The sequence below is a fragment of the Rhea americana genome, unplaced genomic scaffold (assembly GCF_003343005.1).
Source record: "Rhea americana isolate MKP2758 unplaced genomic scaffold, rheAme1 scaffold_121, whole genome shotgun sequence".
In the NCBI taxonomy this organism is placed as follows: domain Eukaryota; kingdom Metazoa; phylum Chordata; class Aves; order Rheiformes; family Rheidae; genus Rhea; species Rhea americana.
This window is the reverse complement of record NW_028185273.1, coordinates 1,914,352-1,928,778: the sequence shown is the minus strand read 5'-3', so window position 1 is coordinate 1,928,778 and position 14,427 is coordinate 1,914,352. Positions and strand designations below refer to the sequence as shown.

General features: G+C 33.9%; 1 protein-coding gene across 2 annotated transcripts; it reads left to right on the top strand.

Annotated features, from left to right (window-relative positions):
• Positions 1-662: 662 nt before the first annotated feature.
• UBE2W (ubiquitin conjugating enzyme E2 W) lies at positions 663-13,991 on the top strand. 2 transcript variants are annotated; one of them, XM_085325206.1, is made up of 5 exons: positions 663-757; positions 3,931-4,033; positions 6,713-6,868; positions 8,087-8,162; positions 12,559-13,991. In XM_085325206.1, the coding sequence occupies exons 1-5, from the start codon at positions 717-719 to the stop codon at positions 12,570-12,572; spliced, it is 390 nt and encodes a 129-aa protein (XP_085181332.1). In that variant the 5' UTR covers positions 663-716; the 3' UTR covers positions 12,573-13,991. The 2 variants fall into 2 exon arrangements, with proteins under 2 accessions (XP_085181332.1, XP_085181327.1); XM_085325201.1 differs by having other exon boundaries at positions 8,069-8,162.
• The last annotated feature ends 436 nt before the right edge of the window (positions 13,992-14,427 follow it).

Sequence of the window (14,427 nt, the reverse complement as noted above, 5' to 3'; positions counted from 1 at the left end):
GTTGTGGTTATTGRTTTATATCAATATGTCAAAATGAGTAAGAATTACCTGAGGTTCTGATACAGCAGATTTCTAAATATTAAAACTATAGATTTTAAGATACAGCAACTATAAACCGTGCTTTCTAGTTTTTCTGCACATGATCTTTTAGTTTTGTTTTCTGTCCTCTGGAATTATTTAGAACAAAGAAAAGACTTGCGCAAACACCAGGTGAAATATCTACTAAATTACGGGAAGAGGAAGAGTTGTGCTCTTAAGTTTTCAGAGAATTAATTCTAAATCTGAWGCCATCTGAGGAATATGAAGTATTCACTGTTAAGCGTGGAACTGTGACTGACATCTTTATAATATGATGAAATCCTGGATACTCCTGTGTATTTCTTGATGCAATAGTTTTTCACTTAGTAGCATTGCAAATAAAAGTGGAATTACATATTATAAAGACTATAATGAAAAAATATTAAGGTCTGTGAATTTTTCCTTTCAGTTTAATTTCTAGRAGTGCGATCTTTCCTCTTTCTCCTCTTTCAATTTTGCATTTTATTTAAATTTTCAAATAAACTTTTTACCTTCAATAATTTACAAAATGTACTCTAGTGCACAATAATTTGTTTATTGTTAAACTTTACATAATATTTCAAATGCTCTATGCAATTTCTTTCTAGAAAAGATTACAAAAAGAACTTTTGGCATTGCAAAATGATCCACCTCCAGGAATGACTCTAAATGAAAAGAGTGTACAAAATTCAATCACACAGTAAGTATATAAACACACTTTTATTTTTGTCATCAAGCTTAGAAACAAGTCTTTGTAATGGAAGTATATAAGTATGTAATGAAAAATCCTACATGCCACTTCCACCACTTACTCCAAGTAACATTCTTATATGTATATCTATATATGTATATTCTTAAAATACTAATATAGGGACTGAAACACTATTCTGATTAATGAAGCTATTACTTTTCAGTTTCAGAGGGCAGTCAGAACATTAGAGCCCATGCATTAAATCTATATTAGGCATTTTACTGTCTAATAAAATGTCAGTGGTTAAAATCTGCACGTTTTAGAATAAAATAATTGAAGAACAATGTCTCTTGTAGGCACTAACCTCTGAAATCACTCTAAATTTATGGAGGTCATACATTAACTGGTTTTGATTGTCTTTATTACTTGTGTATTGTATATACATTGAATATATTCAGTAGCTGTTGACTGCCAGGGTCATCTTTCTCAAAAGCAAATGGAGAAAACTTTAAAGAGCAAAATTATCAAAGTAAATTTGTTTGCATTTTCATCCCTGCTGTGGTTTTATCTGTGATTAGTATAACTGAAATATAGACATGGTTAAATATTTCATATATGTGATTGAAATGGACAGGTGTAGTTGCTGATTTTAAATTAAACTATTTTTTTTCTTCCTCTTTAACTGACTGAAGTTCAGAACGTTTTCCTAGGCTATATTAGCATTTTAGATGACTTTTGTAGCTATTTTTATTAGCTTTATTTTAGAGAAATATTAGAAAACTCTTAGCAGAGAAATACATTTTTATGAGTAGGAATCTCAAGTTGCATGTTCTAGACTTCTGCATTATTCATTGATTGTTTTATTATTATCATCAAGCTTAAAAGTGTAAGTTATGAAAACCCTCCTGCATGCCAATTCAGAAACATAATAGAGATTTCTGATATTACTTCACATCTGATTTTTTTTGATGGTGGCACTCAGTGATCGTGTTAGGTAATGCCTTTGAGCCCTGAGTTAARTATTGTTGTTGTTTTTTCAGATATTACTGGTTTTTGAGATAATCGATGCAGACAAATATAACTGAATCAAACTGGAATACCAAGTTCCAGAATTAGTTACAATTAATAATAAACTGCTGCACAATTTCCAAATTACAATTTGTATTTTGTTCTGAAAAAGAAGGCTCAAATATTGCAAATATTTTTCACTCCCATTTTCCATTTTTCTTAGGAAATCTCTAAGTTACCACAGTACTTCTTTACTGTTTTTTATGATGTGCTATTCTTCTACCTCTCAGCAGCCTGCAAATAAAATTACCTCCTGCTTACTATCATACTAGTTTTTCAAATTTTTAGTATTTAGAAGGTTTCTTTTTACTAGTAACATTAGTTTTTGCCCTTTGAAGGTTATTAACACCAAGTAACCTCTTCTGAGAGCATTAATCAAGCTACAGTTTGAGATGATGCAGTGTAGATTTGTATGGAAGTATTAGCTTGGGTTTGAAAAATTGAGTAAAATAATTAGAGCCTTTGAAGTAACTGCATCATTTAATACATAAGGCAGTCATCTTTTAAATAGCCCTTTTTAAAAACTCCTAATCATTGTGTAAACTGAAAACACACATAAAAGATTGGTTCTAGTGATTGACCATAAAAAGAGGAATGCCCAGACAGAACTATCCTCTTCTACTTTGTAAACGAAATTGTTTCAAAAAAGTGGAGGTGGGACGTCCTGGATAATGAGGACAAATAAAGCTGAGGAGTGTTGGTTCAGCATGAGTATAAATGTAAAAGCAGAAGGCATAACGGGATAAATTGTTTTGAGCACAGCTAGCTTAAATCAAAGGAGTCTTCACAAAATTGGAATGATAGCACAGCGTTGCCCTGCTACTGTAGAAAATGTATTTCTCCTGAAGAGTGTGACAGTTATTGGTTTAACAGAAATGGATTTTTTTTTTACAAAAGTTAAGGTAGTAGAGGGAAGATTTGAAATAGAGGCAAAGATTTGAAAAATTTACAGCTTAAATACGAGGGGACAGCATGTGTGACAGGCAGGATGGTGAATTTGGGAACAGGTTCATCAGGAGAAGTTTTTTTTTTTTTTTGTTTTTGTTTTTTTTTTTTGTTTGGTTGGTTGGTTGTTTTTTTCCTTCTGGATGCATTGCTGTTCTGAAATCTCAGCTGCTTCACCTGTGAGACTGATGCAAGTCTTTTAATCTGGGCAATTCTGTTGGCTCTTGCTGAATGCTTATACTGTAGTTGTATTCCTCAAATATATAAAGCTTAATCAAGGGTGAAAGACAGAAAAATGTAGGAGTGATGATCACTAGCAGAGGATAATATTAAACAATCAGCAGTGGAATTCCAAAATGACAGAGCAGTTAGATAGCAGCATACTGGTGTATGTTTTGAACACTATTCAAAGCATCTCTTTTTGACTGGATTGGGGTGGAGGGACCCACCTATCAGTCACTTCCATATTATGATAGAAGGAGCAAAAGCAGAGGAAAAAGAATCCTGTGGTATATTGAGATGTTATCTTAATTATCTGTTGAGTTAGATAAAGGACAAAGGAAAGTCGGATGCAAGTCATTACCTTCCTTTTCTGCTTTGACCTTTTCCTTTTTATGCTGCTAACTTTTCAAGTTTGGGTGCGGACATCCTAGATTGTATAGCATTTAATCTTTGACTTTTTCTTAGTGTAAGGGGGAAGAGAGAAGTATTCGCCCTTCACCTTTCAGATGATGATGTTTATTTTAATAAGCTGTATTTATGATTTTTCTTGCAGAGAAAAACAAACTGGAAAGAGAATGCATGCTATTTTATTTCCTTCCTGGGCCGTTTTCTTGTAGGAATAAACTTTGGAACCAGCCTTGTGTTTTAGCTTTGCTCTTGTTAATACAGTTACTTTATTAGGAAATGACAGGCCTGACTTTAGTTTGAGTTATAATTGTTTGTATAGTTTTCAGTGCTATAGCAATGACTATACGTAAAACACCAAGCTGTTTTCTTTCAAATACAAGCTTGATATTTTATTCACTTTAATGATAGTTAAGATCGTAATGGAGAATTTAGTGGATTTTGTTATAATTGGCAATTGATTTGATTAGTCCTGGATTCCAGGAGTAAAATTACAGTTTGGTAGTCTACAGTGCTAACACTGTTGTTCACYTCTTCTTTAGGTGGATTGTAGACATGGAAGGTGCTCCAGGAACACTTTATGAAGGGGAGAAGTTTCAGCTTCTATTTAAATTCAGTAGTCGGTATCCTTTTGATTCACCTCAGGTAACTGCTTGCTTACTTCCTTCCTACTTCGTTCTACTTTTAGATTATAGCTGCATGACACATGCTAACTATTAACATTGTCCACACATATCCTAATGTAAGGCATAGTAGCTTTGGTTTGTATTAAACATATTGTGCAGGTGAAATTTCTTTTAAAAATGACCCTTCTATGTAATAGAGTGCCTATTGCAGTCACTTAGTTTCACAGGAGAAGAAAAAGCAGAGTAACTTGAGGGTTGTTTCTTTTCCCTTTTTGAGAGGCACAGAGTATCTATCTATCTATCTATCTATCTATATATATAAATATAGATACACACACACACATATATATATTAAAGAGCAGCACAGAGGAAAGTAGGAAGGTTCTCCTTTACTGGGATATAGGAGCAGAGTAAACAATAAACTGCTTCTTTGTCTGCTCTTCTTTTTACTTCCAACTTTATTTTTTTTAAAGGYTCTCTTGCATTGTACCTGCTGTGTTAGTACAGCTGGGGAAATATTGTGACCCTAGTAGGGATTCTCAGAAATGTGTGGCATCTTATGAGAGGCCTGCAACTCTAGTGGTTAGAATTAAGGTGAAAGCTGCTATGTTGTTTTAATGACAACATCAGAAGAGCTGAGGGGCAGCATTACTCTTGGGCTGCAGAATGAGCTCTGCAAATCCTTCCATCTACCTGAGGGGAATGTTCCAAAACATTTCTTGTAAGGGAAAAATAGTGTTCAGCTATCACTCATCCACCCCACTGARAAAGGAAAAAGAAAAGCAAGGATGCTTAAGTCTTTTTCCTGTCTGTTTTTGACCTTTCAGTTCAAAGTTCCAAGAGGGAGAGTTAGACATCTGTATGATGCTTTTTTTACTGCTGTTGAAACCCATGCAAAGGACCATGAAAGATATAACCATAAATATACGGTATCTTTAGGCAGCATGGTAAAAACTAGAATGCTGACTTTTTAGTCTTAGGTTTGTAAAAAACAAACTGGCACGTGTGTATCTACACCTATCGGATTTGCAGTGAACTAGTCAAAGGTGATCCACAAGAGAGTAGCCATTTTCATTTGGTTCCAAGTAGGTACTGTTTGTACTCCTTACCCTGTGTGTGTGTGTGTGTGTGTGTGTGTGTGACTGTGTGCAATTTATTGTAAAGCAGCAAACTAGATTCAGTACATATGCACTAATTTTTTTTTAGTACAGAAAACAGCTAAATATTTAATCCTAGATATTGGATTGTTGTAGATAATTAGAATTTCCATTGTGAAAATGGTGCTGTGGAGTGAATTAATTTCTTATTGTGACTCCTGGATTATAATTCTCTCTCCCCCAAAGCTACCTACTGTGAATTGAGAGTTTAAACTTCCACTGCTTAATCACTTGGTTGTTTTCTGCCTTAAATGTATGTTGTCTGTCACAGTGTGCATGCTTTTGCTTRTTTAGTATGCCTAGTTCTTGCTTTCTGGTAAAGAGGAGACATTAGTTTGAATGGAAATACAGTACTGGATTATGAAGGTAAGATATTTCAGTGCTTAAGAAATACCAGTAGAAGACCTCTAAAGTCCAAGGTAACATGATAGATGATCATTCTGCATCCTATTCTTCCTCTTCCGTATGTGCCATTTAGGAAATAAGTTAGGCTCTTTCATCTCAGTTCCCCATATGATTGTGGTGATGCTTCCCTCTTCTAGTCAGTGTATGTGCACGTGTATGTCTTTGTTACACATGCAAACACACACACACACAAAATAGGAGGCTGCTTAAAATGCTGCTGGATGGTAGTGAGTTGTAGAGGTTTACTATGTCATTGCATAAAAGAAGGCAGTAATTATGTTGGATAAGGAGCTCAGGAGGCTAATGTCTGCTGTGAGGTTCTCTTTTACTTTGTTTCCACTGATCATGAGTCAACTGTGTTTTACAAAAACTTGTTGTATGAGCAGTAATTGTCAGAATCACTTTTCTAACCTTATTTTGACTGTGGTATTGTCTTTTTAATAGAGAGGAGTTAAAGTTCTAAGCACTGTTCTTTTAGTATTACCCCACGACAAGTAACATCATATTTCATATATGATCTAAAAATATTTCCTATGTGATATCATACTGTGGCTATTCAAGTACTGCATTCTATAGTTAATAGGTTTAGTGCATTTAAGTCTTTATGCTGGAACCTGCATGGGTCATATAGACCTTCATTTCTGTTGGGTCTGTGCCTATAGAAATACTTGTTTGTCGATTTCGTTGTTTCCTGGTGTATGAAATCATTCGATTGTGTGGCATATTAAGTCTTTCAAATTCAGCATCTCAGGTAGGCAGCTTTATTCTGAAGGACACAAAAGACTGAGCCTGTGAGATTTAAAAAATTTAGTTTGATGTCCTTACACTACTATTATAATTGTGAATTTACCTTTGCAGTTTTCTATGCTGTACTGCTGTTCATTAAAAAGAACTACACTTACCCACTTATTGCACTTTATCAACAGCAGTTATTTAGGCTTACATTCTTTTATTTTACATTTTAATTACGTTCTTGCAAAAACGGATGTAATGTGGTGAAACAGGTAGAATCTACTTACATCTTACTGTTTGCTCAAAAGCAATAGAGGCTTATTGAACAATTCTTTCACAGTCCTTTACAATCTTCTTTATGTTGACAATAAATTACAATTACATTTATTTAATTCTTCTTTTAGGTCATGTTTACTGGTGACAATATTCCTGTTCATCCTCATGTTTATAGCAATGGTCATATCTGTTTATCCATTCTAACAGAAGACTGGTCTCCAGCGCTCTCAGTGCAATCTGTTTGTCTTAGCATTATTAGCATGCTTTCCAGCTGCAAAGAAAAGGTATGAGTATTTTTTTGTTTTTGATTTTAGAATTGTCCAAGTAAAATAAAGTTAGCTAGTTAACTTCAAAATTTGAGAGACAAAACCTTACTTTGCAAAATAGACAACCTACTATATATATGTTTCAACCACTGAAAAAAAATACTAAGCTAGAACTACGAAATGAACAGTGCAGTAATTCATAACTGTTTTCATGGTAATCTGCCTATATATTGTTGCTGGAAAAGAGGCATGAATAGAACCATTCTAATTGTACTAATTACAAAGTTGAATTGTGTCTTAGGGCAATTCCTTGTAAACTGATACAGACTGTAAAGGCAGTGCAAGATGACTGTATTGAAATGTATATTTTGCATAGTGTAGATATTTGTCTGTATTAGAGTATTGTATTGGAATTAGTACGACTGCAGAACCTCTAGCAGTTAGTTATTTCATTCATCTTTATCACTTTTTATTGCAGGAAAGTATATTGTGCTAAGCTGCATTTTTAGTCATAAACTTGTGGAACTGGTACCTTAGACTTTTTTTTTTTTTTTTTTTTTTGATAAAGATTCTATCATTTTACTGCTGCAGTTGGAATGAGATTACTCCGGAAGCTAGATTTGGTCAGAGCTCTCATACATCCATGCTATCCAAATGCTATCCAAACATGCCTATTTATGTCACATCCCAATCCTAATCATGTGTATGTGATAGAAAATAGCCTGAAATTGCTTTGTACTATATCCTGTGACTTTGGTTTTGCACCATGATAACAGCGTACGTTAGAATTATTATGAAAACAAATATTTGATATAGTAGATGCTTATATTAGCAAAGTTCTTTTTTTTTTTTTTTTTAAGGTACTCCAAGGTCTCTATGGGAGACTTACGAATGTGAATTGGAGTCTAACTGTATCATATTAGAGCCAGACTGCAGAGGAATTTCATTTGGTTCATTTAAAATAGCTGTTGTTCCTTTTTATTTTTTTTTCTTTTTCTCTTCTGTCCCTGCCAAACCTCCACTTGGAATTTTTACTAAATTTGYGCTTGAAGTATCTCAACTAAAAATTTTGTTACCAGAATTCTTGAGAGATCCTTTCTTGACCCAAGCCTAGCACTGTCTGTTATCTTACTTTCATTGCTTTCATGTGACAGCTTTTCACAAGCTTATTCGAATAGTTCATGTATTACAATATGAGGATTGTTTGATTATTTGTAGGTGTTTTTTCTGTTGCAGAGGCGACCTCCAGATAATTCATTTTATGTAAGAACATGTAACAAGAATCCAAAGAAAACAAAATGGTGGTATCATGGTAAGTATTTAACTAGAACCAGGAATTTTGGAGTGTTTTTTGTCTCTTTTTTTTTTTAGGCTGAAGACAATTAAAACATAATAAAGTAATAGGATAAGTGTTTTCAAAGCCTTAAACTGTTAATTTCAAAAAAAACAAAACAAAACACCCTATTTCTGAGATACGCTATGGTGATTTTTTTACATCACTTTAATTGCTGTGTGAAACTTGAACAGCATAAGGTTATATGAGTTTTAAACTGTAGGACATGATTTGAATAGGAGTTCCAGTGAATTGTATCAGTCCTTGACAGGTCTTAAAGTTGGTTCTGGGGAAAGTACTTAGTGAAACCAGATTTCTGTGACCAGTTCATTGTAACTCTAAAACCAGATTCTTTTTCTTATTGTTGGTAATGCTTTAAGAGCTCACACTGCAATTAAAATACCCCTATATATTTATAAACAGCTATGTTTTTAATAGATTTCAGCGGTTCCACAGAACTTATAATCTGGGACAATCAGCTGACTTAAAGGTCTTAGGAACTAATAATCAATAGTATAGCAATCTSATTCTACATGTACATGATAAAATACTAAAATTACTAAGTGTAGGATTGCAGTCTTTGCAGTGTAGTGCTTTTTCTTGCCATGTGCTTCCTGTCCAACTTTATACTGTTTTTTGTTTTTGTTTTTTCCCCCCTTCTGCCTTAACATTTGTTGTCCTCTTCCCAGAGCTAGAGTTGGCTGTATGTGCTTGGCTTATCCAGTCCAGCAGTGAGGAAGGAACGGAGTAGAGATGAACTATGCTTTCTGTCTGTCTTTTGTCTTTGGCCAATACTTTCTTTGCTCTCCCTAGAAAAATACTGTACAAATGGTTGTTACAGGAGACTCTTGGATCTTTCAGGAAGGGATGGTTAGAGCAGGAAATACTGTGTGCTAGGATAGTGCAGAAGGAGCAGGTTCCATAAATATTGTTCACTGAAGCCTTCATCATGGATGTCCTATTTATTTATTTATTTATTTATTTATTTATTTATTTATTTATTTATTTATTTATTTATTTTGCCTACCTCCCCACCCCACGACTGGTTGTCTTTCATGTGAAACGAGATCAAATATTTGATATTGTGGGTGTCCACAAATGGAGAGGCAAACGCCAAAGCCTTCACCCTTACGTTCATAAAAGCCTGTGGGTGCTTTATCTTAAAAGTTTGATAGTTTCATAACACTTATTGGCATTTTATGAGGCTTTTTTGATTGATGGTAATGCAATAAAATGAACTGTTTATCATAGTGTAATATCACAGTAGTCTCTCAAAAAACAGTTGACTTTAATCACAGCAAGAAGAGTGCTTATATCATGGCATTGGGAAGTATTTAAGATTCTTAAGACTGCTGATCATGTGGCTACACATTTTGTTGTTTTCAAATTTTTTTCGAAAAAATAACAACGCTATTGTCCAAAAGACTTAATAGTCTAGGTTATTTGGCTTCATTAAATTCTGTAGTAAATGCTTTCTTTTCTTTCCCCTGCTTCCTTTTGTAATGTGTATGGTGCTTCTCCATTTCTCCTCTTGCTTTCTCTTCTTTGGCAGCTTCTGGATAATTTGGTTGACTCTCTTATTTTCTCTTGTTAGTTATTTTTAAAGAGAACCAGCTGAAGTTTCATTTATTAGCTTTATCTTGCAATTCAAATATGTTCTGTTTACTTTGAATCTATAGAAGGTCTCCTTTTGATTCAGGATTGAAGTCTGTCAAGGAGAACAGTCTGCAACATTGCTTTTATTTCTTATTCGTGATATTCAATTAGAGTTAAACAAGCAAATCACCAAATGAATATGAAAAGATATGTGGTTCTACTCTGAAAGTTGCTATATAATTGTTCAGACTATAAGAAGTTTGATTTATTTTTTCAGACACAAGTGATTGAATTATTTCAAAATAATTACACAATGACTGTTTTATGAGGGTCAGAAAATGGAATACCCCCAAAGCCAACTTAACATTCTGACAAGAAAAAACAAGTTGGTTCATTTAAATAACTCATACTATTTTGCTGCAGAATACTTTTGTCGTTTAACTTCCTTTTTAATTGCTAATTACAAAAGAGATCACCTTTAAAATTTGAACGCACTTCTTTATCCCTTCTCCCTCATTAAATTCTTTTTAAAAAATAATAATAAAAATTAAAAAAAGCCCCTTGGTATCAGTTGGATGAAAAACTTTTTATAAGACTTAGAGGTTTTTATCTCAAATTTTGTGCACCCTTTTTCCTTTTCTCAGTTACAAGTAATTTGCTTCTCTTTTGTGGCTCTGTGACAAAGCTGCCAAGGGAGGATCTTTACATTTTCAAAGGTTTTCCTAATTGGTGTGAAGAAATGCTGAACTGCACCAAGATGGGAAATATACCTTGACTGTTAATTTTAACACCCTCTTTCTGGACAACAACAGTCTTCAACCTTTAGGTATACCTGAATGGACTTACAGGCCCTTGAAAAAGGTGATTCTGTCATCTTAATTTCCTGCTGCTGTTTCCATTGGAGGGCCACACATCTAACCGTGTGGTCGAACCACTTAGAGCTAGATAAATTAGGAAGAGAAAAACAAAACATCAACTAAGAAAAAAGAAGGACCAAGGGTAACCACAGAGTGAACTAGGTGCCAATACTGGTACAGGAATACGTGGAGGAAGAGGCAGGGTGGTACTGCTGCTTCTGCTGTTAGCTAGTCTTTGGACTGCCTGAGCTGTAATGTGAAATTTTATCCTCACGTTCTGTTAAGAAGTTTGTGGTTTCTCATTTCTTTGAAAAGAATGAAGGAAGATTGTCATCGTTTCTATCGTGTGCCTCTGAAGAATATTTTCTTTTCCAGGAGGTGCCTGGAGCTTACTTCACTGGGAGCAAATAATGCATGATTGGGCATTGATGTTCAAACAAACCARTACAGACACAGAGGGACACAGTGGCTCTTAGAGATACTCTGACATGTAAACGTGCCTCTCTCTGTTTAGTTTATTAGAGCTTTTAATATCTTACTTCCTCCTTGCCCAGCATAACAACTTATTCCATAAGTAGAAGAATTATGAAGCCTTGTTTGGTACAAATTGCTGTCCTCTCAAACCCTGTTGCAAAACGCTTTCTCTAACTCATGTCGCCTTCAACAGCTAGAAATATTTGTAGATTCTCTCCCCTATCCAACATCTGCTTTAACTGTACATTAAATTTCACGCTGCCAATCTCAGAGTCAGTCCTGTCAAAGATGCAGGAGGATTTTTTCCCCTTGAAGGAGGCATCCAGGCTGAAGCTTTGTTCCATAAGATTGTTGCTTGTTCTTTGTGGTGCTGTCAAGTGATAATTTCTGTGAAAGAAGGGGGCACTAGTTTGCTTTTCCCCTCAGCCCCTCATGAGCTCTCTTTTTCATGTAATGGTGCAGAGGATGTAATGGTTTCCAGTGAAAATGTAGAACTGTTCTCTGCTTCTTAATATATACTTGAAATCCATCTGTTGATGAGGCTACATCTCTTGTGTGCAAGGTCACAAGTAAGTGTATTAAAAATAGTGAATTTGCTTTGTGTTAACAAACTTAACTTTTACTGGAGGACAGTTGTACTATACTGAAGCAATAAAGTTGCACTGCAAGTTTGGAGGATTTTTCTTCCCTTTACAAGCTGTTATCAGATACAGTTGCACTGTAGGTTGATGTTTGGAAAAGAAACTTTAAAAGGGAAAGCTTTCACAAATGTATGGTATTTCTTTAATATCTTTATATCTTATATATTTTTATATCTTTAGTATCAAGCATAATGCAAAAAAATGACATAGAATGTCTTTTCTATAATGTGTTCTATCCAATCATAGTATCTAAAATTTAGTGAATGTAAACTATTTTTACATTTAAGATTTTAGGATTACCAGAGCAAGATATTACATAATACAATGTCAGCTGCAGTTTGTGTTTATTCTTGAAGTGCATAGTGTATATAAGGGGCTGAGAATGGAAACATGAGGAGAAGCCCACTTTGCAAAATCTCCGATTGCTGTATATCCCTTATAAAAGGATGTATTAATTTGAAAAATCTTTAAACTGATGTGCACATGCATTACTTCATGGGACAAAATATTAAGCATATTTGGGATTTCATTTTCCTAAAGAATGGTTTTCTAAAAAGCAGTGTGAAAGTATTGTCCTTTTAATGGAAAACTTGCTAATAATGATATGTTAGGGGTGTGCGTTTATATAAATTTTGAAAGTTTTGTTTGTTTTTTTTCCTGAGTCGTTATTGAACAAAACCCCAACATTATTCAGTTGGTATGTTTCCACTGCATGCTAATCTCTATGCTAGAAACTGTTTAGCGCCTTAATAGTTTGGGCTTAGAATGTTTATATGTTTTCCATAAATACTTTTTTTTATTTTAAAGATGACACATGTTGATGCCACCATTTTGTGATCCTCGTAGCAGAAGATAGTCCTACTGAGAAAATGAGCACTTTGATCATTCAGTCTTTGAACTTTAACCTTTGACTGGAAGTGACCTATAGGCAATGAAGACTACTTCCTTTGACTGCATTTTTACTAGTGTGCATTCTGGGCGCATGTTGATCGCTGGTTCAGTCCATGCAACTGACATGCTTTTATTAGTCATACAGTATTAATGCAGGTGTCCAGAAATGTCAGAATAATTCCATTATTTTTATTTTAAGCTTTTGGAAGAATTCCAGGTCTTCATATATTGTGCAATAACACTGAGCTCCTTGACGGTTTTGGTGCATCCATTGCCGGCAATGGACATTGTACCAGGGAAAATTTTTGCTCCTGCCACAAAAAGATTGCATGATAGAGTTTAGGAAAGTTTCCGATATAATTGGATTATAAGCAAGGGATCCACCATTACCTTAAAAGCCACCCCATTCTTTTATATTTGGATTCTATGCACTGTGATCACAAAACTAGCAGCATGAGTAAACATGCTTAGCTGAAGGACTGTAATAAGATCATTGCATATGTATTAAATTGTTTATCTGCTGTCAAATTGTTTTGACATTGAAGGTTTTCAAGTGACAGTGGCAGAGAGGTACAATGTTATCCCTATGGTGAAATAAAACTACTTTTTTGTATATAGTTATTCATATCTCTGAAGCAAAGGTATGAGTAATTTAGGGTATGAGTGATTTAATCAAGAATTTATTTTGGAGATAAGAGAGGATGGCAGTGATATAACTGAACTTGCTGCAGTCCACAATTGGGCTTGTAATTTGTACTTTAGAGCTTTTTTTCCAAATAGATTGCACACTGTTGTTTCCTGCTAGCCATCAGCATGAGCCCTATTGCCTACATCAATATTTCATTTATTTATGTGTTTGAAAGCAATCCATATAACATTTTTTGTTTGCATTCACTGTTTCTTTTGTTGTTGTATGTCATGTTTGAATGTTACAAAACAATATTTTGATTGAAAAGCTTTGTCAGAAGATATTTTCATGTAAATTATTTCTTTACCTTGTAAGCATCATCTTGTCTTTTAATCCTGTACTATATAAAAAAAAATACATTTTTGACAGAGGCTTAATGTTTTGACAAAAAAGTGTGGACCTTTTTATTTAAGTTTAGACTAAAGTATATTTTATTAACTTGCTTGTCCCTGGCAGCCATACCAATTTTCTTCAGGCTTCACCAAAAAGGAAAAAAAAAGAAAAAGAAAAAAAAAAACAAAAAAAACCTCCCGTAAAATCTGATTTCCATTTTTCTATGGAACAACAATTATTGAAATAATGGATAGTTGTTCTCACCATTCTGTAATATTTTGATACTGCAATTAGGTTGTCTTTTTAGAAAGCACTTTTATAAACTTAATACCTTTATGCATATGCAAAATTTCTATAACATTGCTTTTTTTTTTCTTTTTTTTTATTAACTGTTGCCTTATTGTTGCACTCAAAATCAAGTGGTCAAAACATGAATGTTTAAATCAAGTAACTACTTGATTAAAGAAAAAAAGTCAACCCAGAATGAATAACTACAATAACAAAAAAAAAAAATTGGCTGAAAATATTGAAGAATTTTTTACTGCTGTATAGTAACTGACAAATTTTGTAGTCTTGTACATACTTCTCTATTAATGTTTAAAACATATTTTAAAGTATAGATGTTTAACTCAGGGTGGATAAAATTCAAATGGATTTGCTTCAGAGAAGTGTTTTGTACAGCAACTGAATTATGGATATTACCAGTGAAGTGAGGCTACTATATAATTCAGGAACTGCTATCTTTTTTTCTACTATATTGAAAA

What these genes read in the sequence shown, in the direction of transcription:
- UBE2W (XM_085325201.1), top strand. Translation starts at nt 717, where the DNA reads ATGACTCTAAATGAAAAGAGTGTACAAAATTCAATCACACA. An exon ending in ATCCTTTTGATTCACCTCAG is followed by an intron (nt 4,034 to 6,712) that starts GTAACTGCTTGC and finishes TTCTTCTTTTAG; the next exon opens with GTCATGTTTACTGGTGACAA. An exon ending in TTTCCAGCTGCAAAGAAAAG is followed by an intron (nt 6,869 to 8,068) that starts GTATGAGTATTT and finishes GATTATTTGTAG; the next exon opens with GTGTTTTTTCTGTTGCAGAG.